The 27,842-nt window shown below is 43.5% G+C and overlaps 1 protein-coding gene across 3 annotated transcripts in view; it reads right to left on the reverse strand.

The window, feature by feature from the left end:
- DOCK5 (dedicator of cytokinesis 5) overlaps positions 1–27,842 on the reverse strand; it is a 212,618-nt gene that overhangs the window by 96,222 nt on the left and 88,554 nt on the right. For all 3 annotated transcript variants that reach the window (XM_059177750.1, XM_059177759.1, XM_059177769.1), the window contains exons 6-13: positions 18,552–18,700; positions 15,633–15,768; positions 13,896–14,053; positions 12,510–12,591; positions 10,061–10,190; positions 7,066–7,138; positions 3,415–3,557; positions 133–258 (exon numbers count right to left, since the gene is read on the reverse strand). In XM_059177750.1, coding sequence (XP_059033733.1) covers positions 133–258; positions 3,415–3,557; positions 7,066–7,138; positions 10,061–10,190; positions 12,510–12,591; positions 13,896–14,053; positions 15,633–15,768; positions 18,552–18,700 — 997 coding nt within the window. The remainder of the gene's footprint in view (positions 1–132; positions 259–3,414; positions 3,558–7,065; positions 7,139–10,060; positions 10,191–12,509; positions 12,592–13,895; positions 14,054–15,632; positions 15,769–18,551; positions 18,701–27,842) is intronic.

Consider the following 27,842-nt stretch of genomic DNA (forward strand, 5'->3'; position numbering starts at 1 on the left):
TGATACCACAGATGCAGGTCACTAACGACCACAGAGGTTCTTATCTTGACTCAACCGTCCCATAGAAGTAACTGTTGCATGGAAGGAGAAACTACAGGTTGCAGAACAGGTGAACCACGCAAAAGCTTTTACCTGGAAGTATTATTTCAGGAAATCCCATTTTTCGGGCAATGGCAGTTGATCTATCCACCAAGTGCGAAAAATTCTTCTGAACCTGTGTGAGGTCACCCGGCAAAAGCTTCAAAGATACCCAAAGTCCTTTAAAGAAATAAAGAATGAACTTTTAGCTCTTTTTATGATCGATACCAAAAATACCCATAGAAAACTGAAAAATAAAATATACAGATATTTTATTATAAAAATGTATGCTCCCCCAGTTAGCTTATCATTTTCATGACATTCCTATCAAAATCACAACAAGACTTCCTTGAGAATTTGACAGAGGTATGAATGAACACATGTTTACTTGGGGGAAAAGAAACACGAATAAAGATAGCCCCTATCAGATACCAAAATATTGTAGAGCTATAATGAAGTATTTTACTAGTGGTAGAAAAGATATACATAAATCAATGGAAATAATTATATTAAGTACTATAATATATAGCAATTTAATATATAGTAAAGATGCATAACAAATCCTGAAAAAAGAAACAACATCACAAATGTGCTGGAATAATTTTCTTGCTACTTAAAAAGAGAATCAACTAATTTCTCACCTCATGTTTTCATTAAAATAAATTCCTAATAAAATTAAAAAATTAAATAAACCTTTTTTCTAAGTATAGACAAATGAAGAAATCACATACAGAAAGAATTATCTAGGGGCACCTGGGTGGCTCAGTCGGTTAAGCGTCTGACTCTTAACCTGAGGGAAGCTCAGGTCATGATCTCACGGTCAAGGGACTGAATCCCATATGGGGCTCTACACTCACTGGGGAGTCTGCATGAGGATTCTCTCCCTCTGCTGCTCCCCACACTTGTGTCCATGTGCACATGTGTACTCTTTCTAAAGTAAATAAATTAATCTCAAAGAAAAAAAATTATCTATATACAAATGGAAAGTTTTGATATTTATAAAGAAGTGAAAGGCATGCTACAAAAGGGTGAAATACCTATTATGAAATTACAAGAAAAACAACAAATAAATAGAACCTGTATAGACAATTCACAAAGAAGTACATGAAGTTGGCAAATATTTAACAAATCAAAAATTGAAAAATACATGTTCTATATAAGACATCGTTATCTTCATGAAAACTGAGAAGGAAAACTTTAGAAAAACTCACAAATGCATAGGAAGTCTAGGTAATTCCCCACCAAGTAGTTTTTTTTCTAACTGCAAGAGAACTATGGAAGTCTACTTTTCACATATCAAATAGGTAAAGGGTTTTTTTTTAGATTTTTTTTTTTTTGAGAGAGAGAGAGCACATGAATAGCGGGGGAAGAGGAGAAAATCCTAAGCACGCTCCACGCTCAGCACAGAGCCTGACACATGGCAGGATCTCACGACCCTGAGATCATGACCTGAGCCAAAATAAAGAGCTGAGCACTTAACCAACAGAGCCATGCAGGCACCCAACAAATAGATTTTTAACTATCAGGTCACCAAGCAGGCACCATGGTAATTAGCACCACTGGCAGAAGTTGATGGAAAGCAATCTGGTAATATGGGTATCTCTGAGTTGGAGCCTGTTCCCATCATTTGCCCCAGCTGTCCTACTTCTGGGAATTTTCTTGGGGAGATAACCCTAAATATGGAAAAAGCTTCACATACAAAAGTAGTCACAGCAGAGTTATTTAAATTTATAATGGGGACAAAATAGAAAACACTTAAATGCTTCCCTATGGGGATCCAAGCAATGCAATATCATGCAGCCAGCCACAGAAACAATATTTGTTATGAGCATAAAAACATTTGAAAAGCACTTGCTTTGTTAAGCAGCAAGAGAGCAAATACTTTTTTTCACTTTTCTGACAGGAAATTACTCATGCACAGCAATTTACTTAGTATAAGGATTTTCCACTCTAATAAATCATATCCTAGGTTAGGGGTTCTAAAATAACAGATATGTATTTCATTATTTGTTTCCAGATTCTTTTTTATTTTTAAAGATTTTATTTATTTTACAGAGAGAGAGAGACAGATCACAAGTTGGCAGAGAGGCAGGCAGAGGGAGAAGGAGAAGCAGGCTCCCCACCAAGTAGAGAGCCCGATGTGGGGCTCGATCCCAGGACCCTGAGACCCCAACCAAGCCTAGAGCAAAGGCCTGAGCCAATGAGCCACCCAGGTGCCCCCAGATTCTTTTTTTTTTTTTTTTTAAGATTTTATTTATTTGACAGAGAGAGAGATCATAAGTAGGCAGAGGGACAGGCAGAGAGAGGGTGGGAAGCAGGGTCCCCGCTGAGCAGAGAGCTCCATGTGGGGCTTGATCCCAAGACCCTGGGATCATGACCAGAGCTGAAGGCAGAGGCTTAACCCACTGAGCCACCCAGGCGCCCTTATTTTCAGATTCTTTAACGCTTCCTCACATGTCTTTCCTACCCAGATCAACTGTGAACACATGGAAAATGAAATGTGCTGATAATAATGTGTTTCCTGATTGCTTCCGCTTCAGTAGAAGATAGTTCCAGGGTGGTAAAAAAACAAAAAGTGACCCATCTTCAAAATTGTCCCCAAATCATCACTATTGTGGTATTTGAATTATAAAATTTTAACTGGTTTTTTAAAAATACTATTCGAATTTAAAATGCAGTTTCAATGAGTAGAATTTCTTAGTTAAAACTGTGTCAACAGGACGATATATGGAAACACTAAAAACAACTCAAAGTGTTTTGCTAGCTAGCCCATTATTTCATATTATTATCTGTTCAGGGGTGCCTGGGTGGCTCGGGTCATGATCCAGCCACTGGGCTCCTGGCTCTGTGGGGAGTCTGCTTCTCCCTACCCCAACTTTTGTGTGCATTCTCTCTCAAATAAATAAATCAAATCTTTAAAAAAATGAATATCCATTCATTTGTATTACTTTGGTCTCTTTACTCTTGATTTTAGGTAATGTAATGGGACAAGCATTCCGAGGGTGGTACATAATTATCCCCAAACTTGATTCTCCTTGTGCATTTACCTAGAATCAGCATTGGGATTGTAGGGGAGACAAAACTGAGAAAGGGCTCCTGGGATAAAAATTTGTTCCACAGAATTTACAAAACAGAGCTGTGATCCAATTCCGTGCTGAGTGCAGCCTCTAAGCTCTTCAGTGTTAAACGCATTCAGCAGGAAGCTGCAGGGAGCGGTCCCCAGCAGGGTCTGCTTTGCATCAGAGAAAGGCAGAGAAAAGCTTGAGCAGTCCAAGGACCCAGCTCCAGTGCTGCCCCCACAAGTCCCCTCCCAGCGTAGTGCGCAGGGCTGTGTACCTTGTCCTTTGTGATTCACTTCCTTTGCTGCTATCACCTTATTCAAGACTGAAGTGAGTGGCTCGTTCTCCCCAATCACATGGGATGTTATCAGGGGTGACATGATTAGCTGTCTCTGCCGGATATACGTTTCCATTGCAATTCTGGGAAAGTTAGAAATGAGAGGTTAAAAAAAGAAAAAAAAAGAAGAGGAAGTTTCTATAGCACAGCTTCAGATAGGATGGGTCCTATGGAAGTAATTTGGAAATCTAAACACTACACATACCTCACTAGAGGACTCTCCCTTTCCTTTATTTTTCCATTGGGGACCTGTCTTGGTCATTTCCAAGATGAATTTGGAGTCCAAGGTAGGCACCCAATGGAAAAAGGAAAAAAACCACCTCCCAAGAACAAATAAAACTGATGGCAAATGTTAAAATCAGAGGCAAGGCCTGATGCTCTTTGTGAGGTGGGGGAGGCTGAAGTCATGGAACTGTAGTAGCAGCGGGGATGGGACAGGTGACCTGGCCTCCGTTCCTGGTTCTACCTGACATAAGCTCTGGGCCTCAGTTTCCTCATCTGTAAAATGGGCCGAGATCACCTGCCTGCAAAGGCCTCCATCTGGCACCAGCACTCACGCATGCAACAGCTTTCGGAGGGTGCTCTCAGACCCTTGGAGTGAGAGTGAGATGGCAAGGCCACCAGCAAACCGGCTTCACTCTCATGATCAACCAGGCTGAGATCCAAGACCTAAACACAGCCCCTCCTGACAGCACAAGCGCTCTCAGGAAGCACAGATCAGCCTGCTGTGGGTCAGAGGGCTCCCTCTCTGCTGTGGTCTTGTTCTCTCGCCCACCACGACACAGGCCAGCCTTCTCTGCAGGCATCTGATCTGTGCCAGGACAGCAGCGAGGAAACCTACTGCGGTGTCTCACTGAAGAGCGAGGTGGCTGCGGACTGAGTGGCTGCCTTCAAAGAACGCTCCCTTAGACGGACTAGCAGAATCTATCCAGGAGGCACTCCTCATATAATACGCTGTAAAGCTTATTGATGAGGTAAGTTATGAAAGCATCTGCTATAAATCTTGGGAGTTAAAAGCCAGAGACTGTGATCTGCATCATGAATGCTTTACAGTGCCTGTTGGCTGCAGTGACCGATAATCAAATTAGGGCTGGGCTCCTCGGAAACTCAGAGTGCATTATCACACAGTGAAAGCGACCTCAGGGCTGTTTCAACACAGCTTCGGGATGGGAGCTAGTTCAGAGATGAGGCAGGGGGGCACACAACCAAAAGAAGAAACCCACCTCAGAAGTGAAACAAGCATACAGAATAACTTCCACATCCATGTGTGCTGCTCCTATCACGTACATACACATCTCATATGCATATCTAGGTAATGATATAGGTAACCTATAATATCTAGGTAATGATAGGTAACTATAACAGCGATACACAGTAACATTATACATGTATATGTAACAGAAACATTCATGGACATGAAGGTTCTTTAAGTCTATATTTATCATAAGTATAATATATACATCGTAATATATCTATATACTCATTTATTCTATATATCATATTTATTTATTAATGTTTAAGTTAAATGTATCAATATATTAAATATGACTATATCTTAATGTATTAATATAAGATTATAGTTAGTAAATTATATTTGTTACACTTAACATATTTAAAATATTTGAATGTATATATATATTTATATTGGGATCAGCATCCATGAATTTGAAAGTCACCTCATTAATTCATATTAGCACTAAGCAACATAAAATATTTACTTCACCACATTCTTAGAGGGTCAGTATATAGGTAGTAGGGTATTAGATAAGCCCTTTTAAAAAATTATTTATAGCAGCCTCTGGATGAAGGAAGGAACTGCTACTTAGCGAGAGCTATCTGTACTATTACATTTAGAAACTGGTCTAAAGCTAGTGGGCTTTAAACTAAATGAGAAGATTTTTATACTTTAAATAAAATTATATATCATGCATAGTTTTTGTAGAAAAAATAGAAATACAGAGTAAACAAAATTGGCAAAATTTTGTTAAAGGTTAAAAAAAAAGGCAAAATCACCTTTTGCCACATCAACAGAAAGAATCACTGTTAATTATGGAGTATATTCTCTGAAATATCTAAATTTTGAGGCTTTTAATGCACTGTAATAGTTTATATTCCTATAACTACTGTATATTTCCTTCTACCCAGCCAAACTCTGGATATTATATATATATTTTTAAAACTCAGTCAAACCAAATACCAAAACTCCTTGTTTAAACCAAATTGTACTGATTCTCAATGAATTTATGGGCCATTTCTTTCTGTGTATCTGTGCACGTTTGGGTGCATATATACACACATACATTATTTTATGTTCATATCCTTATGAATTTCTATTAATTATATAGTAACAATATTCATTTTCTTTTAATACACATTGCAAACATTTTACTAAACTTTATTCTGTACTTGTTATTTAAAATTTTTGTGTGGTTTACCTGCCATTTTTTCTTTTTCAGTCAGATCTTTGAGTCTGACTCAGCAAGGCCTCCCACTCACCACTATTATATAAAACTCTGATTTTCCTGTAGTATTTTAAGATTTTAGTTCTTATACTTACACATTTAAATCATCTGAAATTTCCCGTGGCACACGATGTGAGACAGGTTTTAACCTGGGTTTTGTAAATGGGAGGCTAATTGTGTCAAATAGTTCATTTCTGCATAGTTCCTATTTCTCCACTGATTTGTGCTATGATTTTTTAAAAATCGTATATTAATTTCAGTATCCTTGGGCTGGTTTCCAGAGTTCTCAGCGGTTCTACTGATCTACTGTGGCAGCTGCAGGCTGGCTGAGACAAGGCTTTCCATCTGGAACTGAGCACTGATAGGACTGCTCCATTAGGGCTCCATTCCAGCATGGTCTGCCATCTCCTCGAGGCCGCCACCACCCACGCCCAGGATAAGGCGACCGCAACTGCTAGAGCCTTAATATTCACACATACACTTCTTCAGAGGCCTGTGGGTTCACACCTGCTGGCCCATGACCCACAGGCGCCCACACAGGGTTCCAGCTCCTGAAGCTCAGCCCGGAGACCTTAGCAGAGCTCTTCAGGCAATCCTTTGGTGTCCTCCCCCAACAGGCACCCAGGCATTACTAGTCAGCCCCTCACTCTCCAACCTCCTTAATACCTTCTACCCTGAGTGTGTTCTCCAGCTGGAAGCTTGTTAGTGGCAGCCTCCTGACCCACCAGACCACATTTTGCACTCTAACAAGATCTCCAGGGAACCCTGAGCTGTCCTACAGGATGCTCTGTCCTCGGTAATACCTGTTTCTGACAACAGAGTGCAAATATACTCTGGCCTTTGTGACACCTACGAGGCACCATTTTCTGGTTTCTGGTGCAGATACAGATTTGCCCCTTCTATTCCATCGGTCCTTTCTATCGAACCAGAAAATTTAGGCTTACCCTCCTACATGTGATCTCAATATAAAGGGCTCTGAATAGAGTCTTCTGTCGGCTTCTATCTCACAATCTTCCAGTTACAAGGCTTTCCATCTGGAACTGAGCAAACGGTTCCTAGCACCCGGTTCTGTGTTAACAGATCATTCAAAGAACTCATCCAGGTCCGGGATCAATGCCAAAGTACTTACTGCTGAAAGGGAATAAAATGCTGCTTTTCTTCATCATCCACCTTCCCATGTATGATATCAGTGATATCCATCACTAGGAAAAAGATAAAACTTAATTAAAGAACTTAACTGTGTCAGGCTTCAGTAAGTTACTATGGAAAACTACAGTATCTGCAAACACAGGACACTAGAGAAGTGAGATACCACGTGGGGACACTTAGGTCTTTGCCAGCGATGACTCCCAGTGCCCAGCCTGCAGAACAATTCATCAGGAGCTCAAATACGGAGCTCAGGGTTTGGATTTTTCTCAGATCAATCCCGCAGACTACCCACTTCTTAAAATTCTACACAACCAAATGCTAAATTCTTGAGAAATCGGAAACCAGATTGGTTTTGTTTTGTTTTGTTTTGTTTTTTAGCAAGCCTGCATTCAAAGACACAGAACACACATATTTTATATCAGGGGTACCAACAGAATGAGGACTTGAGAGAGAAACTCAAGACTCGAAGGGGTCAACCAACTCTTGGACTTGATGCGGTTGCACCTGGCTTCCACATTCACTAGGGAAGGCAGGACAGGGCACCAGCACCACAGAACAGAAGATCGTGCAGTGATTTGCTTCTCTGCACACAAGAAGAGCAACAAATACAGCACATCCTGTGCCCACAGCGTCTGTTATCTTACTTATACTGACACTATTATTTGCCCTACTTTACAAGGCAAGGAAACACCGGTGCCTGGGTGGCTCAGTCGGTTAAGCTCAGGTCATAATCCCGGGGTCCAGGACTGAGTCCCGCACTGGGCTCCCTGCTCGGCGGGGAGTCTGCTTCTCCCTCTGCCCTTCACCCTGTTCGTGGTCTTTCTCTCTCCCAAATAAAATAAAATCGTAAGGAAAAAAAGAGAGAGAGATGAGGACACCGAGCACAGGAAAGGTTGCCCCAGACCAGAAGTTTTAAGCAGTGACGCTGGGGTATGGACCCATCAGCAATTATGGGACCAAATCACTTAAGCCAACAATGCCCGGCTACCCAGAGAACTAATAAGTGGGCCACCCTACAGCTGTTCAGACCAGGCAGGGCCCACAGCCAAGAGGCTAGCCCTGGGTTAATGAATTACAATCGGGCCATAAAACACACACTCACCATGCTCTCCCTAGATAACCTGTTTGGAGATTAGAAGAAGTACTGAGATAGGAGACATTTCTCAGATGAAAAACTAAAGGACAAGAAGGAAATGCCTTCTCGAAGTAACCCAAACCACAGTGGATAAGGCTGGGGAAATAATAATGTTGGTGAAAGGATGCAGCAAAAGCTTGCTGTCAGACAAGACCCCGGCAAACACTGTACCTCTCCCCCAAAAAACCAAAAACCTGAAAAATCTATCTGGCACCACCCCCCTTCCAAGGGGCGGTTCATCTGTCGATGCCGTCATGCAGTTACTCCAGATCTCTGCTGATCGATGCTTGGCATTGAGCCTCAGAGTAAATGACAGTTCTCCGAGTGTACACACACACACACACACACACACACACACCACTTCACCCCACCCCCCTTAAACAGAAAAGCAACCGAAAGCTGCCCAAGCCTGATATTCAAATCTCTTCAGCCCATTTTGAATGACAGTGACTTTAAACATGCCCTAAATTCTTAGCTTTGTGGATTGTCATATAAATGGCTAAGTTCCTTCCCTTTTCTGAGATTTCATTTTAATGCTCTGTCAGGAGGAATGCCGTGCCTCCTCAGAGACTGGCAGGCCTTGAGCAGCCAGTGAGAGGGCAAAGGTGGTCAGGGAATGACCATGCACACGGCCACATGGACAGGAAGCCTTGTTACCCACACAACCCACAAGGTCAGTCCTGCCGACATTTTCTGGCCATTTGTTCCAGGAGAATTATGGCCTTTCATCGACAGCTTTCAAAACTTCTCAGTGACTGAAACATTAATGAACAACCAGGAATGTATTTCCTTAATCGAACAAACTACAGAAGAAAATGCACGGCCTCTTGGGAGGTTGTGGGGCTTGATGTAAGCCAAGGACCCTCTTTGAGAGGGGCTACAAATCCAATGTTGCCTTTGAAGAGTAAATCGTCCAGGCAGGCAAACCACTTTCCAGGGAGAGTTTTACTGGACTGAAATCAGCCCACAGGCGGGGAGAATGCCACGAGTCCCAGCAAGGCTTTACTGAGATCCTACCGTGCACAAGGCACTGTGTGGGGCACCACCTAGCGAGAAACAAAGGAGGCGGGGTCTAGGTGAGGACTCGGAACCCCCCAGAAAAGATAACTGGAAGCTCCAGGTAGTAAACGCTGTGTGTCCAATACTCACATTGACAACCAAATTCATCTTGCACCGTCTCTGGGTTTTCCCTCCCTCCTCTAGTCAATTGTGTGTGCAGTGGGGTAAAATCTGCTATTTTAACCATTCTTAAATGTACAGTTCAGCAGCATTAGGCACATTCACCATTTGTGCGTCCATCAGCGTCCTCCCTCTCCAGAACTCTTCCATCTTCCCGAAATGAAACTCTGTCCCCCTTAAACACTAACCCTCCCCTTTCCCCCTCCGCACAACCCCCGGCAAGCACCACTCTACCTTCCGTTGCTCATCATGAATCTGACCACTCTGGGCACCTCACACAGGTGGGAGTGGGGCCATGCCATGTTTATCTTTTTATGACTGGCCTATTTCACTTTGCACAGCAGCCCCAAGGTTCAGCCATGTTGTGGAATTTCCTTTTCGTTCTCAGGCTGAATGATAGGTCACTGTCTGGACGGGCCACATTTTCCTTATCCATTTATCCACCCACGGACACTTGGGTTGCTTTTACTTCTTGGTTAGTGTGAATGAGGCTGCTCTAAACCCAGATGTACAAGTATCCTGAGGCCTTCTGCTTCCAGTTCTTCTGGGCGGACACCCAGAAGTGGGATTCCTGGGTCGTAAGTTCAATCGCTGGAGGCCCTGCCATGCTGTCCTTTACAGTGGCTGCGGTGTTTACAGTTGTCTCTGGGTCTTTCTGTACCTGCTACTCCAAAAGGTCTTCGGAGCCCACATGTGTGCTTTTTGCCCTCCTTCAGCTCCATGTGGCCCACCCGGACAATCTGGCACACGAGGCTGATGCGGGGCCGGATGAGGTCTGTGCTACTGAGGTCCTACAGGGACAGAGAGCACGCAAAAAGGAGATTGAGCTGCATCACCCTGTCACCTTTGTTTCTCTTCCCACTCAACAACAGAACACCATTCAGAGAGTTCTCTCCCGTACTGAAATAGCAGAACCACTCCCTCTCTCCCCTGTTCCCATCCAAGAATGACCATGGCATCAGTGGAAAATGACTGTATTCAAAAAAGGAAGGAATTTGTTTGATTTCCCAGTTCCTACTTCAAATTGAGAAATCCGATCATTTTCAATCTAAAGTCTCTAACTTATCAATTTAATCAGGGTACTTAAGAGTCGGTACACCTGTCATTGCTGCTTTCTATTCTGCCAGGATATGGCTGAGCCCCTGAAGCATGCCAGTGTCAAAGGGAATCAAAGCTTGCAAGATGCTGATCTTTACTGGGGGTCTACACAGGTTGGTGATATTTCACTTCATCTTCCAAATAATCCTGTGAGACAACTATAACAGAGAAATTTACATGTGCTGGTTTCTGTACTTATTCATCTGTTTTACGAGAGGTATTCGCTGAGAGCTTCTGGGTGTATGTGGATTAACAAAAGATGTGTAGATGAGATGTCTCTGGTTTTTTGCGGTTCATATTCTACACTTGTTTGTATTCTTAAGGATGGGTGAGTAAACCCATGAATGAGCTCACATATCTCATTCTCTTTAACGTAAGGAATAATTTAATTGCATCTCAAATTCCTTTCATGAAACAGCTGTCCAAGGCCTCTTTACTGAATCAAGAATTACTTTCTCAATAGTCATTCCAAATCCATCCTCTATAATTTAGTGAACGCAGGTCTCCAAGATAGGAATACAGAGCAATGATAACATCGGCCCTGCATTTCTGCTCTAGGTTTTGTGAGGCTTCTCTTAGTAACAGAAAGATAAAGACCCCGGGTGACTAGTTACATAAATTGTGACACACGGTTACTGTTCATCAAGGTACAATCATTTGTAAAAGAAGTTTTTGTAGAATGCTGAGTGATCAAGGAAGTAGTCACCACATTTTATTTAACTGACACGGCTGGACATGAAATCTGCATCCCAAGAAGATCCCGATCAGCTGGGGGAGGTGGTGAGGGGAAGGGGATGAAATGTAGCTTTTCTAAAAATGCTCTCAGGCAGAAGATGGACCAGAAAGTCAATAATTCCTTTTTTAGTGTTTTTTTTCAAGGTACACATTGACTGATAAATGCCTTTTGGTTTTAGGGGAAAATCCACATGTCTGTGAACTGAGGAAGGGAGGTTTTAGGAAGAGTTCCAGCTCTTTCTCTTTGTTTACCAGGTGGCAGAGACAGGTGGGTGAATGCATGAATAGTTACCACACCCCACTTGTCCCAGAAACGGGATGTTAAAAGAGGGAATGGATAAGAAGAAGGAGAAATGAATGAAGGAGGGATTTGATAAGCCTATACTGGGTCCACCACTCTGTATCATGTTTTTAGGCGTTTTCGCTAAGACTCTATTTTCCTTACATATGAGTGGCAAGAGAATAAGGAGATAAAATATGTGCGTGGGCTTAAGGGAAGAAGGCAGAGAAGGAAGAGAGTGTCTCCTGCAGGCCTCGTAGAGAGCAGGTAGCAGCACTCTAAGGCATTTTAAGCTCTGATGTCCTAAAAAAGGGAGAGAACCCCAAGAAAATTCCAGCCCCAGAGAAAGAGAGTCATCATGCCCCAGGCTATAACCCAATAAATTTCCTTCCTCCTGACCCATGTAGAGCAGCACCCCTCCTTCCTTGGAGAAGAGGAGGAATACAGGGTAAAGTCCATTAAAATATGAGGAAACAAAAAAAGTCAAGACCTCCGTCTTTGCCTGAGCTCTACCCTGGGTCTGGAATGGTCTTCTCTTTATCAGCATTGCTCACTCTCTTGTCAACTTCAGCTCTTGCTCAAATGGCCTCTTCTCACGAAGGTCTGCCTGACCCGTCTACTTAAAACGGCACCCCTTCCCCAGCCCAGAAACTCCCACCACCCCCCAAGTACTTATGACTTCTAACATTCTATATAACGTACTCGTTTTTTGGATCATCGTTTCTTACTGTCTCCCTGTTTTGGAGAAAAGCTCCTTGACCAGGGATGTTTTTTCTGATATATTCACTACTGTGTCTCAAGTGCCTAGGTCAGTGGCTGGCATCTAGTGGGCACCCAATAAATATTTGCTGAATAAATGAGCGGTTATTCCTGCTAGGGGGATCATGATGATTCTCCTTTTCAGCTTTTCATTTCGGAGGTTTTGCCATATACTCACCATGAGCATCTGCTAATATGATAAGCACAAAGAAATGATTAGATATAAGATATGACTTACTGTAAAAACCGCTTGGAGGTTATTAAGCTTCTCTATTTCCTTGGGCATCCCGTTACTGCCCCAACGAATTAGGTAATTCTCACTGGTGAAGGAAAAAAAAAATTATCCTTAATGAAGGGCTAACTGGCACTGGAGCTATCCGCCACACAGACTTCACAGGGTCCAAGGAAGACCCCAAAGAGCCTCGCTGAATTTATCAGGCAAGTGTCAACGTAACACCCAAGTGGGCCCCTCTCTGGTCCCCCGGCTTTGGAGAAGTGAGCGTGCCATAGCCAGGCTCCGTGACACACGCCCAGCGTGGATTTGGGACAGGCACACATGCAGCAGCTTCTGCCCAGTTCTGCCTGGCACCTTTCTCCCACCTCCAGATCTTTGTGTAAGATCTTCAGCTTTGCCGAACCAGGAATATAATTTTAGAATAATCATTCCAAATCCATGCCCTGGAATCCACTCCACCACATCCAGATAAAATTTCGATTATAGAAATAAACAATTTGTCAGTAACTACTTTTAACCGTCTGCTCAAAAACCGACTGTTTTCTTAGTTGCTCAGCTAAGTGACAGTGTGACCATAGGGTCGAACGAAACCTACTACCATTCACTACAGTTTAAAAAAAAATTTTGTTTTATTAACAGACTTTTTTTTTATGGTTTACTTATTCATTTACTCTTTTTTTTTTAAAATTTTTTATTTTTTATAAACATATATTTTTATCCCCAGGGGTACAGGTCTGTGAATCACCAGGTTAACAGACTTTATCTTTTAGAGAAGTTTTAGGTTGACAACAAAGCTGAGTGGAGGGGACAGAGAGTTCCCAGAGCCCCCTGCCTCCTGGCCCCCCACACAGCCTCGCCCACTATCAGCACCCCCCAGCACGGTGGTATATTCGTTACAGGTGAAGAACCCACACGGATACCTCAACACCTCCCCCCGACCCCACCCCCCCGGTCCCGAGTCCACAGTTCACCTCAGGGTCCCCTCTTGGTGCTTGCATCCTACTGATCTGCACTAATGTAGGATGACATACAACCACCATTATAGAATCACACAAAACGGTTTTACTGCCCTAAAATCCTCTGTGCTCTGCTGACGCATTCCTCCCTTACCCCATCCCCCATGGTCTTTTAAACGTTTTGTCCTCATCTCCTTGTTCTGATAGCTTTATGGGATTCTAAGACCCAGGGAGCACACAATCTGTCACTGTAGTGTTCCCACAGCCACAAAGAAAGGCTTAGTAGCCTGAAGGATTTTATTTTCTACCACTTACGATCCTATCCCTTTTCTATCTCCCGCTCTCAAACGAGCAAAGGGCTCTTCAGGTAGGTGGCAGGTGAAGGCTGGGTGTTTCTGCAAGGTCAACAGTGGATGGCCTGGGACCCCACTACCTGATGAAGGTGGACTGGTCTGGATCATAGAGGGCCATGAACAACTCAGCGTCTTCCCCAATGTTGCAGACAAAGTTCTTGAAGTTCACGTAGAGGCCATAGGTGTGGACAGCACTGAAGACAGACTGGGCCCGCAAGTCCAGGTTCTGAAGAACTGACTTAACACACAGGAAAAGACAGAAAAGCCTCATGGTTGCAGCAAACAGGGAATAATGGCAAAGACACGGGCCATCAAATGGGGACAAATATAATCGCCAGTTGAGGGGAGAAGCACCGACTAAGAAGAAAGAGTGTGTACATGGCCAGATGATTAAGTAAGCAAAATACAATCATTATGATTTGGATGATCAAGACTGTCCTACTCATGGGGCGCCTGACTCCTGATTTCAGCTCAGGTCATGATCTCAGGGTCGAGAGATCGAGCCTCACATCAGCTTCAGTGCTCGACAGGGAGTCAGCTTGAGAGTCTCTCCCTCTCCCTCTGCCCCTCCCCCACCCTATACATGTCTTCTCTCTCTCTCTCTCTCTCTCTCACTTGCTCTCTCAAATAAACAAATAAATCTTAAAAACAAAAACAAAAACAAAACCCACAGAACCCAAAATGTCCTGTTCAGGGCCTCAAGCCCAGCAAATTCAGCTAGTGCTATCTCAAGATGACAACTCATGGCTTAGTAGCTTCAAGAATTTCTCATCTCCCACAAGGCTTCTGAATGAACCTCAGAGGCATAAAAATCATGATCCATTATCTCTCTTTTTGGGGAACAGTTCTCATTGCACAAAAGACATTCCACTAGAAAGGCTTCATTCTCAAGTGTGGTTAGACATTAGATCCAGAAACACAATGAAATATTATCACAATTGTGCTAAAGAAACAAAACTACAAACTAAATAAACAGAAGCCTTTAGTCATTAGAACAGAAAGACTGGAAGAATATTTACCAAAATATCAATATAGCTTGGTCTGTGCCACCATACTCTGGGGCATTTTTCTTGTTCGCTTTCTCTGTACTCTTCTCATTTTTATTTAATGTCTAATTGTTGCTTTCAAAACCTTTTAAATGCTTTATATTTAAATATTATTTTATTGAGTTTGGAAACTGTATTGTGTATATCAAATACAGCAGGTTACACAGAACAAAGGCTCCCTCCCACCCAGTTCTCCTTCCTAGAGGCAAGGATTAATTGTCAATTTCTTGTCTATCTTTTTGGAGTTAGTCTATGCATATGCAAACACAGAGGTCTGTATATGCCTTTTTGAGACACAAAGACTAGTGTTTTGTACACTGTTCTGAATCTTGTTCTTTCTATTAATGCAGGTCTTTGTAATCTTTCCTTATCAGAAGGTATACTGCTGCCTCATTTTTTTGTTGTTTTGCTTTTCAATGAGGCACCAAATGACTTTCTAAACATTTCTGCCTCTTGTTGTCAATGACTCCCTTTCTCTCATTAAAAACCAAAGTAAAGGGCGCCTGGGTGGCTCAGAGGGTTAAGCCGCTGCCTTCGGCTCAGGTCATGATCTCAGGGTCCTGGGATCGAGTCCCGCATCGGGCTCTCTGCTCAGCAGGGAGCCTGCTTCCTCCTCTCTCTCTCTCTGCCTGCCTCTCTGCCTACTTGTGATCTCTCTCTCTCTGTCAAATAAATAAATAAAATCTTTAAAAAAATAAAATAAAATAAAATAAAAACCAAAGTAAAAATGGAATCTCAGTGACCCAAATTTGCACATTGGAGGAAGTGTACCTTTTCTTCTTGGATCTTTTCCTCAATCCTTTTTGAGGCCATTTCATGGGCCTTGAAGAGGGCAATGGTGCTGGTTTCATCTGGGTCCAGTATGTTCCCATTGTCATCTCTCACCACCAGATCTAACCCAAGCATTCTAGAAAGAAAGCAGTGACCAGTGAGTCTCCTCATTAAGAACAGACTCTTTCCTGACGATTCCCCAAGAAAGAACCCAGATGATTCATGGTTAGAAAGTTGGGTGCTAGACCAGTCAAGTTAAGAAAGTTCCTTGGCTCCTCTCTTTTTGATGTCTGCCTCCTTTCCCCAAAACTTGTGGTCAATAAGTGATGAAAACTTATGGTAGTGTTAACCAAATTCATATGATATGCAAAATATATTTATTCTACAGAATCTCCACAGGAAAGGCAAAACCATCACTGCTTCTGACCAGATTCCTCTGACCAACACTTCTTCCCAATTTTCTATTGCTTGACATAAGAACCATGATAGACCAAATATCTGGGGGCTTTGCCTTATTTCCTTTAAGTTCAACGTTGGAGGACAGCCCTTAACTCAAGACTGTCTTAAAGGCGATCAGCATGAGCTTGCTGTCGCTTAGATCAGGATTTCAATCTTGGCTTGAATACATGCTAGCAAGAGGATTCAGGGTGATTTATTTGATTTTGCAAAGCCCTGACTTCCTCATCTGTAAATACTCCCTACCATTCAGGGTTGTTGTGAGAATTTAATGAGATAATATGTAAAGCAAGTAACACAGCATCTAGTATCTAGTTCACTCTCCATACACGGCAGGTCTTACCACAGCAACTGGCACCAGAACACGCCTGACTGTGTGCAGTTGTAGCTCTGAGTGTTACACAGGAAAAGAGCCATATGGTCTATGCAGGGCACAATCCCTACTCAGGCTCTTATGCCCAATGTGCACCAAGAAGTTGAAAAAAAATGTGCTTCATTCCAAGACTTAGGGACATGGTGGAAAGCAGATACTGCTATCTGAATGCCCAGCGTTCATTCCAGGAACCAGCAATTTGGGAACAGGGATGTCCAAACAGCAAGAAAGCTGAGGGATAATAGTGAAATGTGCCAAGTCTTTGGGAAGAAAGCAAAAATGTCTAATGACTGAGTCTCCCCTCCCTGTTTTATAGTATCTCCATCAACTGATTTAACCTGGCAGGTTCCTTTCCACGGCAGCCAGACCCACAGGCCACCCAGACACAGGAGTTGTGGATCTTGCTGGCGGCTCAGAGACTATGCACTGACACACTGACGAAGCAGCTTTTACAAGCTGGAGTGGGATGGCAGGCGTGTCTGGCTATTTATGGGGCATTAACATCCTCTGCTGAAGATCAGAGTCCTCTAGGCCCATGTCACACTGTGATAAGACCCAAAAATACAAGGACAGCATAGACACCAGGAGGGACCGGACTGAGCCCACCATCGCTGTTTCTGAAGAAATGCCTCAGCACCCAGCTAGAAATATAACCCCTGCGGATACAGTCCTATGAATGGACAAGTGACAAGGGAGGGAACAGTCCATTCTTAACCCTAAGAAGGGAGCATTACACATAGAATTTTAAGTTTAGGGTTCAAATTTCAACTTCCTCACTTACAATCTCTGTTACTTAGAAATAAATCTCTTAAGCTCACTTGGTCTGTGCTCTTTAATCACAAAGTGGATTATAATCAAGAAATGCATGTGAAGGGTACACAGGAGATTTCATATAACGATTGAACCTGAATCTTGTATGCTGTAGTCACCCCAGCTTTCTTCTGAATACAGCTGTCAGCGTCTGTAACATTTAATTGAGTAGGATAATGGGCCTTACTTTAACAGGTGTCAGAAGTATATCCAAGGGTCCTGAGGCAAAGGGGCAAGGGGAAAAAATCACCTATGTACAACTTGAGGAAATTTAGAAAACCAAACGAGTCTACGGCCATACCACCCTGAACGCGCCCGATCTCGTCTGATCTCGGAAGCTAAGCAGGGTCGGGCCTGGTTAGTACTTGGATGGGAGAAAACCAAACGAGATGTCAAATAGATCATCAACAAAACTGAGGAACCAACCCAGTCTTTTCAAAGGAACGAGTCAGGAGAGAAGCATCCCAGGCCATTAACCGATGAACTGACTGATTTCTCACTTTCTAAAGGGCAGTAACGTCTAGAACCTATGTATGTACTTGAGCTAATCAGAAGACTAGCGAAGTGATTAACTCCTTAGAGGTGACTGGAGGCATAATGAACAGGCTAAAAATGTGTTTTACTCTTCTTGTAAATTTGGTTTTCATACACTACACACCATGGTCCCAGTTAGGGAACATGGGAGAGAAAGACAGAGAATGTGTGTGATGCTGATTTAAAATTCAACTCTCAGGGGCGCCTGGGTGGCTCAGTGGGTTAAAGCCTCTGCTTTCGGCTCGGGTCATGATCCCAGGGTCCTGGGATCGAGCCCCACATCGGGCTCTCTGCTCAGCAGGGAGCCTGCTTCCTCCTCTCTCTCTGCCTGCCTCTCTGCCTACTTGTGATCTCTCTCTGTCAAATAAATAAATAAAATCTTTAAAAATAAATAAATAAATAAATAAATAAAATAAAATTCAACTCTCAGAATAAAAACCGAGATCGATGCAGGCCTCGGAAAATGCGACTTCAGATGCGCTGTTCCTTTCAGTCTTGTTTGGCAGCAAATTCCCATCTTCCTGATCGTCTGTCATCTCCTTGATGCAGAGATCCCACACAAGGTCTGGCCTATGTGAGGCGCTGCCATGTTTTTCCAACAGAATGAAATGTTACCCAACACAAAAAGAAAACAGTACACATCATTCTTTGACAATTCCAAGATCAAAAGCTGAGGGCGAGGCATGTCCTTAGCATGAATGTGCCCATCTCTTTCCAAGTTCTTGGTGAAACCACCCGCGGTTTACCTGTTCCCGTGATCGATTTTGGCTGTGACCTTTTTCTTGAGCTCTGCCAGTTCGTCCTTGGGGAGGGTTCCAGACAGGATCTGGGACCGCCACTCGATCAGGCTGTATGTCATCTGCTGCAGCTGGCGGAAGAGTGTGACCTTGTTGTTCTAGGATGGGAAAATAGGTGGAGGAAAGAACAAAAAATAAAGGTAGGATGGAGGACGGTGGAGGCGTCTGACTTGACCCTGACTTTATAAGGTGTTACTTAAGCAATTAATTTTGCCATAGAGTGGCAAAGTGCAAAGTGTGCACTTCAAAGGGATTTTTTTCTTTTTTTTGAAATAGGGATGGCCTTGCCCTAGGCCATTCCCACTCTGTCTCCTATTCCAAGTTTAGAATCAGACAAGCCATTGTAGGGTGGATGGCATTGTCCACGTACCCTAAGTTCAACCATGTCCCTCCTCTGTTCTAAACCCTCCAGGGATTTCCTCTGTCCTCCAGACACAGTAAATCACATTGTGAAACCCTTCCCATTTTGGGTTCTGCCTACATTCCCGCTGCATTTTACACCAATCTCTGCCTCAAAAATCTATGCTCCCTCCATGCAAAAGTTATGTCCCCTGCTCCTGAGTGCTCCAGACCCTCTCAAAATGTACTTCCTCTCCCTGGAACTGCTTTTCTCCTCTTCCCCCAAACTCACCCCCATGTCATGTCTCCTCACAGACTACAACCTCCACCAACTGCTAATTCTTACTTCTTTGTCCTCAACTGAGAAGTCTCTTGCTCAAAACCTTCACTGTGGGCTGGCTATCCCTCCCACTGCTCCTAGAATTTACTCCGATCCCAGCAATCAGAACCCAGACCACCATGGCCCATCTGACTCTCGTCTGAGACCTAAGCTCCTACAGGACAGGACGAGGAGCTCTTTCATTTTTGTAACCCTAGGACCTGGTGTAGAGTAGATGCTCTATAAAATGCATGCATGCGTGAATTATGGATGGAGAAAGAACTATAATTTCAGAGATAAAGGATAGTGGAAAATGAAATGGAGAATACGGTCTTAAAGGCCTCATAAAACTGTCAGACCATCCTGGAAATCGTTAGACCTACAATGATTAAATCATTATTCTGGGTTTCCTTAAGAACTTCCATACCTGGACCAAACCAACTTATGACCAGCTCGGTATATGGACTTGTATCATTTTAAGAGTCAAATATTTGATGGCCAAGCTATTACGACCTTGGTTTTCTCTAAATGATTAATACACAGTTATATATATGATAGATCATAACACTAACATATACAATATTGTTTAACAATATTTATCTAATCCTTTTATAAACACAAGATAATTTTAAATTGTGAGAAGTGCCAGAAGGAAAATATATGTGGGTAATATGATCTGGTGTACACGGAAAGGAAGACCCTTGAGATAAAGTCTTCAAGAAAATCTGGTTTGTGTACCACTTCTGAAACATGCTTTTTTTAAAAAATTGTCTGCACCATTTATTAGTCAGTTCTACAAGAAATCATTAATGAAAGCTATGCCTTATATTGACATACTTTTTAGAAATGAGATGGTGAGTTACTTAAAAAAAAAAAATAAGTGGTCTTTTTCTGGCTTTTGGGGTTTGGGTATTTTTTTTTTTTTTTTTTTTTTTTTTGGTTTGTGTGTAAGTTTAGGGATAAAAACTGAAATATTTGCATAAATGTAATTGAAAATTACACAACAAAGCTGCCTCAGTTTGGACCTCTGATTCAGTATTTGAAACATGCTGAAACATGCTTTTTTTAAAAATAAAAATCTACACAATTCCACTCACCCCTTAAATACTACAAAATCACTACTTTTTAATTTACAGGTGAAAAGTCATGATATTTTTATATAACTATATGCTTTAAGATTATAGGAAATACTATTACCTGCTATAAAAATAATGCAACCTTACCCCCCAACACACACGTACACACCCAAAGAAACTGTGAATGGCTGGAGAGCAAGTACTTCTGTGATCTTCTACAACAATCCCTGGGGCAGATTCCTGCGCAAGCTATCAAATACAATCAAGATACTGAAAATACCCAAGATACTCCTGAACAAAGAGTAAACTGGAGCCAAGATCCCTCAGCCCAGAAGTGGGGCCGGGGGAGAAAGAGCAAAGATTAGCCCAGTGTGATCAAAGCTCTAAAAGAAAGTCAATGTTCTGTGAGAATACAAAGGAGAGGGTCGAAGAACTCCCTTACATGCTCCATTAACACTACTGATCTGAAAAATACAGACCGGGAAACCTGCTTAAAATTTTGTAAATACGTATATTTCTAAGTGTTTAGCCTTTTCTGAATTGACTCTTTCTCATCAGCCAGTCTTTCAAAAGCATAAAAACACGACTTGAAAAGTTCCATTTTTAATAAGCAAAAGTAAAAACCCTGTTTGGTTTTTTCCCATGGAATTCTGTATAAAATATTGCCATTCCATTTTCTTTCTAACTAAAAGAGGGAGTGAGAAATTAAGTCCATAAAATTTGCTAGGCAGAAAGAGAGTCCTTTTTTTCTTTCTTGCAACTAATTTGTCTGCTCTCACTTAGGTGTTTTTTTTTTCCAAGTGTTTTCTAATTTCAATGAAGATATTAGGCTTTATATTATAGTAAGAAAAGGGTGACCTCAGACTCAGGGGATCCTCTGAGAGACAGGGCTTTGTTTGCGGCACATGTCCACAAGTTCTTGGTCTCAATTATATTAGACACTACCCAGGGCAATTTAATTACTGCCTGTTCATATCAGCCTTGTTTGCCAAGATCCCCCAGCAAAGAAGGATGAAGACAGCCATTCTTCTGAGTCACTGTGCCAAATGAATTCTGAATGGACACGCTGGGAACACACCAAAGGAAGCAATTTCCCCACTACTTGAAGGAAATGGATTTCATCGCCACATTTCCAACACTGTTCTAAGTAGGATGTTCTGTGCACAGCTGGATCAAGATACTTCATGGGTTTCCGGGAAAGCACATGAGGACAGGTGAGGAGAAAATCGCGCACTCCTCATGAGACCCTGAGCCGAGGACCTGAGTGTCTCCATCTGTTCTCCCAACACGCGCCCCCCCGCCCCCGCCCTGTCTTCCTTCCTGAATCCTACACTGCCCAAGCCTGCCTGTTGCAGAGAACCTCCTCTGTTACCATTAATCCCAAACTTGTTTTGTACTAGCAGCCACTGTCACATAATTAAGAGGGCAGGGAATTTATTTAATAATCTCTTTGACTGTCTCTGCAAAAGTCAGCACAATCCAGGGACTCGAAAACAAATTTTGACAGTTTCAATGTAAAAAACACACTCTCGTTTCAGTTTCAGTTACAGCAGCATGTACGAGAGAAATCTACATGTTCTCCCACCAGAGAGTATCGGCATTTCTGCACTTGCTTAGAATTTCTCCCTCTTTCCACTTGGAGATCTCAAAGGTCTCACTTTTTACATTTCTATTCTGAATGGCATGCTCTTTCTCTAAGGATTTCTAAAGATCATAACAAACTCACAAGGAAGAAAAAAAAAAAAAAAAAAAAAAGCTGCTTTACCTCCAGCAATGGCAAAGAGGGATAAAGGGGCCTCCAGTGTGTACTTCAGAAATTCTAGAGACCGCTGGGACAACAGCACCACCTCCCTCGTGTCAGAAAACCTGGATTCTCTCCCTCACTTTCCCAAAGAATGCAGAAGACAGTCAAAAGACTTTCCTCCGGTCCTCCCCATCTCCTCTGTCTGCCAACCCTTCCTCTTGCCTGCAGATTTTGATGTAAAGGCAAAGGGCTTGACAGCAAGTATGGGACTTGGTCTCTTATATCTATCATTAATTGGCTAAACGACTTTGGGCAATTCACTCCTCCTGAGATACACCCAGCAGTGAAACAAAGGGACTGAGTCTGAGACCCATTCCCCAGGCTGAGCGTCTGTGAGTCTATGGTGGAGACCTTAAACTTAATTACTCTTTCGAGCACCTTCCTGATTAACTGGCTCTGACTCTAACCATCTCCCTCTGATGCGCTCACCCGCTCAGAGGCTCCCATCCAATTTCACCCGGCACAGCTCTCTGCAGTGACTCCCATCTCTCTCAAACTCCTGGGGTCTGGAGCAGTGTCCCGCTTCCCGTGTGTGACCTCGGGCCACACTGCACTCTGGGAGAAAGGGAATCTGCATGGCCTGACACTCCTCCTCTCTACCCTAGTGCCTATTTTCTTTGCCACAAAAATTCTTCGCCTGACTAGCAAAGGCTTCCTTTTTGAAGCAAAGATTCCACTAAGACCATTTTTTGCCTCAGGATGTAGCACAAGAAATCCTGGCAGACAGGCAAGCAAGTTGGGATAGAATAAAACTGGAAAAGGACTTGGAGCACACCCCCTGCCCTCTCCTGGGTCACGGCCACCTCTCCTCTTGTCTCTCACGAGACAGCCAGGCCCAAGCACGGTTTGCCACTCACAGACGGAATGCCCGGACAAGACCGAGTTTTCTATGGGAATTTTTTGTCCCTGGTAATAAGCAATCAGATCCTGGTTTCCAACCATGAGGCCAGCTTAATTACACTTCAGAGCATATGCTCCAGCAGCCCGTAATAACCACCCCTTCAGAAAGATTAGACTTGAGTAGCTTTACTCAGCGTGGATATGCAGTGATGGGAAGAAGGGCAATTCATTGTGTCTGGCAAGTTCCCCACCCCCACCCTCAGTTATGGGCACTTTCTCCCCCTCCAGATTTTTACACAACTACAGACTAGCTCAAGTTTTATTGTACTGGTGAATGTTAGATGCTGAGTGGCTCAGTCATTTGAACGTCCCTTGGCTTCAGCTCAGGTCGTGATCTCAGGGTCGTGGGACTGAGCCCTGCATGGGGCTCCCTGTTCAGCGAGGAGCCTGCTTGGGATTCGGTCTCTCCCTCTGCCCCTCCCTCCTCACGGGCACGTGCTCGCTAATAAATACATCTTATTCAAAAAATAAATAAATGAGAGGAGATCAGTCCATTCTATGAACTACATTTTAGCAAGTATGTTCACTTGATTCAACAATACATATAAACCACCTTCCACACCAGGCTTGTCTCCTATCTCTTTTCTGTCAGGAAAAAGGATTAGATTCAGTCTCCCAAAATTATATGAACAACACAGCCTCACTGGCCAAAACTCACTGAACCGTTTCTCCAACTGGAAGGTAGGGGAACGGCACTGAGTTAAGTCTTGGGGTGAGAAGTTAGAGTATGTTTAACATCACCACGTATCTCAGAATTCCCAGGAGAGTCCCTCTTTCAGAAATGTTCCTCCTTCTGTCCCCACAAACACACTCTAACTTGTCAGTTTTCAAGTCCTGATTACTGTTGAGAAAACATAATGTGGGATGTAGACTCATGCATATTCAAAAAGTATAGTCGGGTTGTTAGTGAGAAGGGAAGTCTGGGTATTACACTAGTCCAAGCATGTCTAAATCAGTGCAGACTCATTCACCCTTCTGGCTGGCAGAACTTGCATGGAACAAGGGAGATGTGCTGCTAGAAGGGAAAGAAGGCCAGAGTTCAGGTCAATGGATCTACTTTCCCAGGCTGGGGACAACGAATGATCCGGAGAGGCCGCAGAGAATAACAGGCAGAGCGCTTACAACCACTGACCTACGGCAGTTACAGTCACACCGGGCTGGAAGCAAACCCACCCATCAGCCCCAAGCTGAAGGGTGTACCATCAAACGACTTCAGGGTAGAACTCCACCGTGCAGTCTTGTTCTTCTAACACCTCCCATCCTCAGTGAACTCTTACACGAAGACAGTGCTGGGGACAGCCAGGGGCTGTCACAGTTTGATGACAAAGCTCCAGGCACTGTCCTGGAAGTTTAATCCATATTATCCAACTGAATCCTTACAGCAAGTGTGCAGGGGATATATATCATTACTGTTCCAGGTGAGGGAAGTGCAAGGTAGGGGTCAAAGGACTCGTCTCAGGCAGCAGACTCAGCTAGTGGCCTACCCTGGACCCAAATCCCTGCCTTAAGGATCTGAGTTCTTCCTGTTTTAGTGTGTTTGTCTGCAGTAGCTATTACTGGGTATGCTATATTCTTCTGAATATATGAGTACGTTCCAAGCAGAGGAGCAAGTCAGACTTTAAGATCCAGCTGCCTGTCTAACCCCAGTGTCCACAGTCTTGTCATTTCAAGAGGCGACCACATTTCATTCATATTCTTTTCCCCTTTCCAGATCAGCCCTGAAAACACACTCACTAAACAGGCTCCAAATGAGGACGAACAGTATAGGCGAAGCCAGAAGCTGCTGTGAACTTGCACTCTGAATTGGCATGCTTCCCCCTTTCCTTGCTGGAATGATCCATGCCTCCCGAACTTGAGCCTAAACGAAGGAGGCTCGCTATCCATTGTGAGAAACACTTAATCTGCTTACTGAGCGCTCAAGGCCACTCCACCTAAAATGATAACAAAAGACAAGGGAAGTGGCCTTGGATTTGGGGGGGGGGGAGGCAGGGAGCACACACAAGGGAGCTTTCGAGTCTCCAGGCTGGGTCAGAGGGATGCCAAGTCAAGGCTGCCCAGTGGGAGGATGTCCAGAACGGCTACTGTTTCAAGCTAAGACGGCAGCAAGAATGCCATGTGCAGAGTCCTGGATGCTCCGTCTGCGCAATGACCTCACGACCTGCACCTCTCTTCATGCTCGCACAACCCCATGGAATCAACAAGGCGGATTTTCCATCGCTTTCGCACGGGGGGCAGAATCCAGACAATACCTGGAAACATCAAGTGACTTGCCCAAGACCACAGGGCTTGCTGGACAGGGCCTGGATGAGACACCAAGCTTCCGAATTTCTAGTCCAGGGTTTGTCTCCTACAGTCTGGCATAAAGCCAATACCACCAGGAAAGACAATTAAATGGGACAAAATAATACTAATATAACAAAGAGGAAAAGAAGGCACATGGCGGTGGTCAGCCATTTCTTTTTCTGCTTTGAAGGAGTGGGTTCTTCTCTCTTTAGCATGAAGAACTCCTCCCCCCTTTAAAACATATTTATGGTTATTTCACAAGGTTACGGTGCAGCTGCTAAAATTAAGTCACAGCCATCCAAATGTCTTTCCTGTCTGGAATAATTACCTGTGTCTACACAGCTGGGCTTATCCTGGTTAGTGGATGGTATTTTCCTCTCACATAAGGCTCTGGATCTGCTACAGAGATTTCTCATGAGCACACACTGAAAAGGAGAGAACTAGGAAATGTGTTGGAGAGAACTGTGGAGGTTCTAAGATTCCACGGGTGTCCTGAAATATCAAACAGGGGGTGCCTGGGTGGCTCAGTCGGTTAAACATCTGACTCTTGATTTCAGCTCAGGTCATGCTCTCAGGGTCCTGAGATTGAGCCCCGCTTGAGACTTGATCTCTGTCTCCCCCTCTGCCCCTATCACGCACCTCCTGCCCTTCCCCACACTATTGTGTATGTGTACGCTCTCTCTCACCCTCTCAATAAATAAATATATAAACAAATAAATAAAACAGAACACCTGGTCTCATAATCTGAGGGAGAAAAGGCATGAGAGAAACACAAGTACTGATGTGGTTCAGTAAAATCGGTATTTATCTTTATGTGAACTGAACGAACTTACAGAATTAGAAAACAAAAACCTAATGAAATCGTGGGGGGAGGTGAAAACCACAGATTTGGGGTCCTTTTACCTTTTACCCAGTGAAGGATAATATTCTGAGGTTTGCTACTTTGATGCCAAATTTTGAGAAAGTTCAGAAATTCTGCCTGAAGTGAACTGTCAGTATGTTAGGAACGGGAACCCAACAAAGTCATGATTAATAATGACCCCATTTTAAGTGGATAATTTTTTTTTAAGATTTTACCTATTTGTTTGGGAATGCGAGAGAGAAAAAAAGCGTACACAAGCGGGGGGTGGGGGTGCAGAGGGAGAGGGAGAAGTAGGCTCCCAGCTGAGCAAGGAGCCGGATGCAGGACTCAATCCAGGACCCTGAGATCACGACCTGAGCTGAAGGCAGATGCTTATTGGACTGAGCCACACAGATGCCCCAACATTACCACTTTAAAAATCTCATTGCCCAGTCCTTACTATCAAGTATGTATCCAGATAGAATGCATTAAGGAAGCTCTCGTGTATATGCATTCCTCATCTATCAGACTTGTTGCATCCGCCGCTAACCAATCAATTAACCAGAGAGTGCTCTCAAAAGAGGTACCAGATGATCAATGCAGGCCAAAGGGCTTAAAACAGTATGTCTGTCCCGGAGATTTAAGAACTTACAGGTAGCTCTCTCCTCAATTACACACAAAGAGATCAAAAGATCACTTGCAATACGGGGCAGGATGTCCCAAGGGCCAGATGATGGGCCCAGCAGTAAATGCTCCTAAGGTCCAGAAGGAAACATCATGGATTGCTGTTTTAGAAGCTACATTACAAGGAAGACCTTGAAATAGGCCTTGAAAGATGGGCAGGCAGAGAAAAATCCTGTGCTTTCCCACCAAAGGGGCTGGTGATTTCTGCTGCTGTGATCCATCATGGGTAACAACAGCCCAGGATGGAAATGAAATCATACATTAACTCTTAGAAGTCATGCTAGACTGAGCGTCTGATGACTGTTTTTGGTACTAAAGGTCAGAAGGTGTTCTTCACAAGTTATTGAGATTGGTTTTTGAGAGTCCAAATGAAGAATTAACACATGACTGAACAAAAACCTAGATAAACAAAGTCACATAAAGGAAAGAAACTGGCTTCCAGGCCATCGGGTCTAGTCTACTCCCTCGCTGCACTCATTCACGCATTGAACGAGAAAATATACCTTCCTCCTGGGAATCCCTGTCGGCCCGGGGAAGATGCTTACAGAGGCAGGACCTAGTGACTTCTAGGTCCCCAAGAAAGAGGGAACTTTAGAAAAAGATGTTTGTGCATCCCACTGTCAAGGAAAGAGCTGCTTCCAGGGGACTCGGAGCATTCTTGGCCTTTTGCAAGACAGCTGCCCACGTATTTTCACTCTGATAACATGAAAAGCCAGATCTACCTTTTCCTAATTGCAAACCTACACGGGACTTGTGATTACGGTTTATCATGGAGAGAATGTGTTGCTTCCTGTGTCATTTCCCACTGAGCTGGTGTATCTTATTTGCATTCTGAGGTCTATAAGACTACGTTACTGTAAGACACGATACCCTGAGTCGGCCTTGAAAAGAAAGACTCCTCAGACCACGGCTTAATACCACTCAAATTGCAGAGTCTGTAAGAAAGCCTGGCTAGAGTAAAGAATGCCGTCTTCCTGGGAGTCCTCGTGTGGCT

The sequence above is a fragment of the Mustela lutreola genome, chromosome 1 (assembly GCF_030435805.1).
Source record: "Mustela lutreola isolate mMusLut2 chromosome 1, mMusLut2.pri, whole genome shotgun sequence".
Lineage (NCBI taxonomy): Eukaryota > Metazoa > Chordata > Mammalia > Carnivora > Mustelidae > Mustela > Mustela lutreola.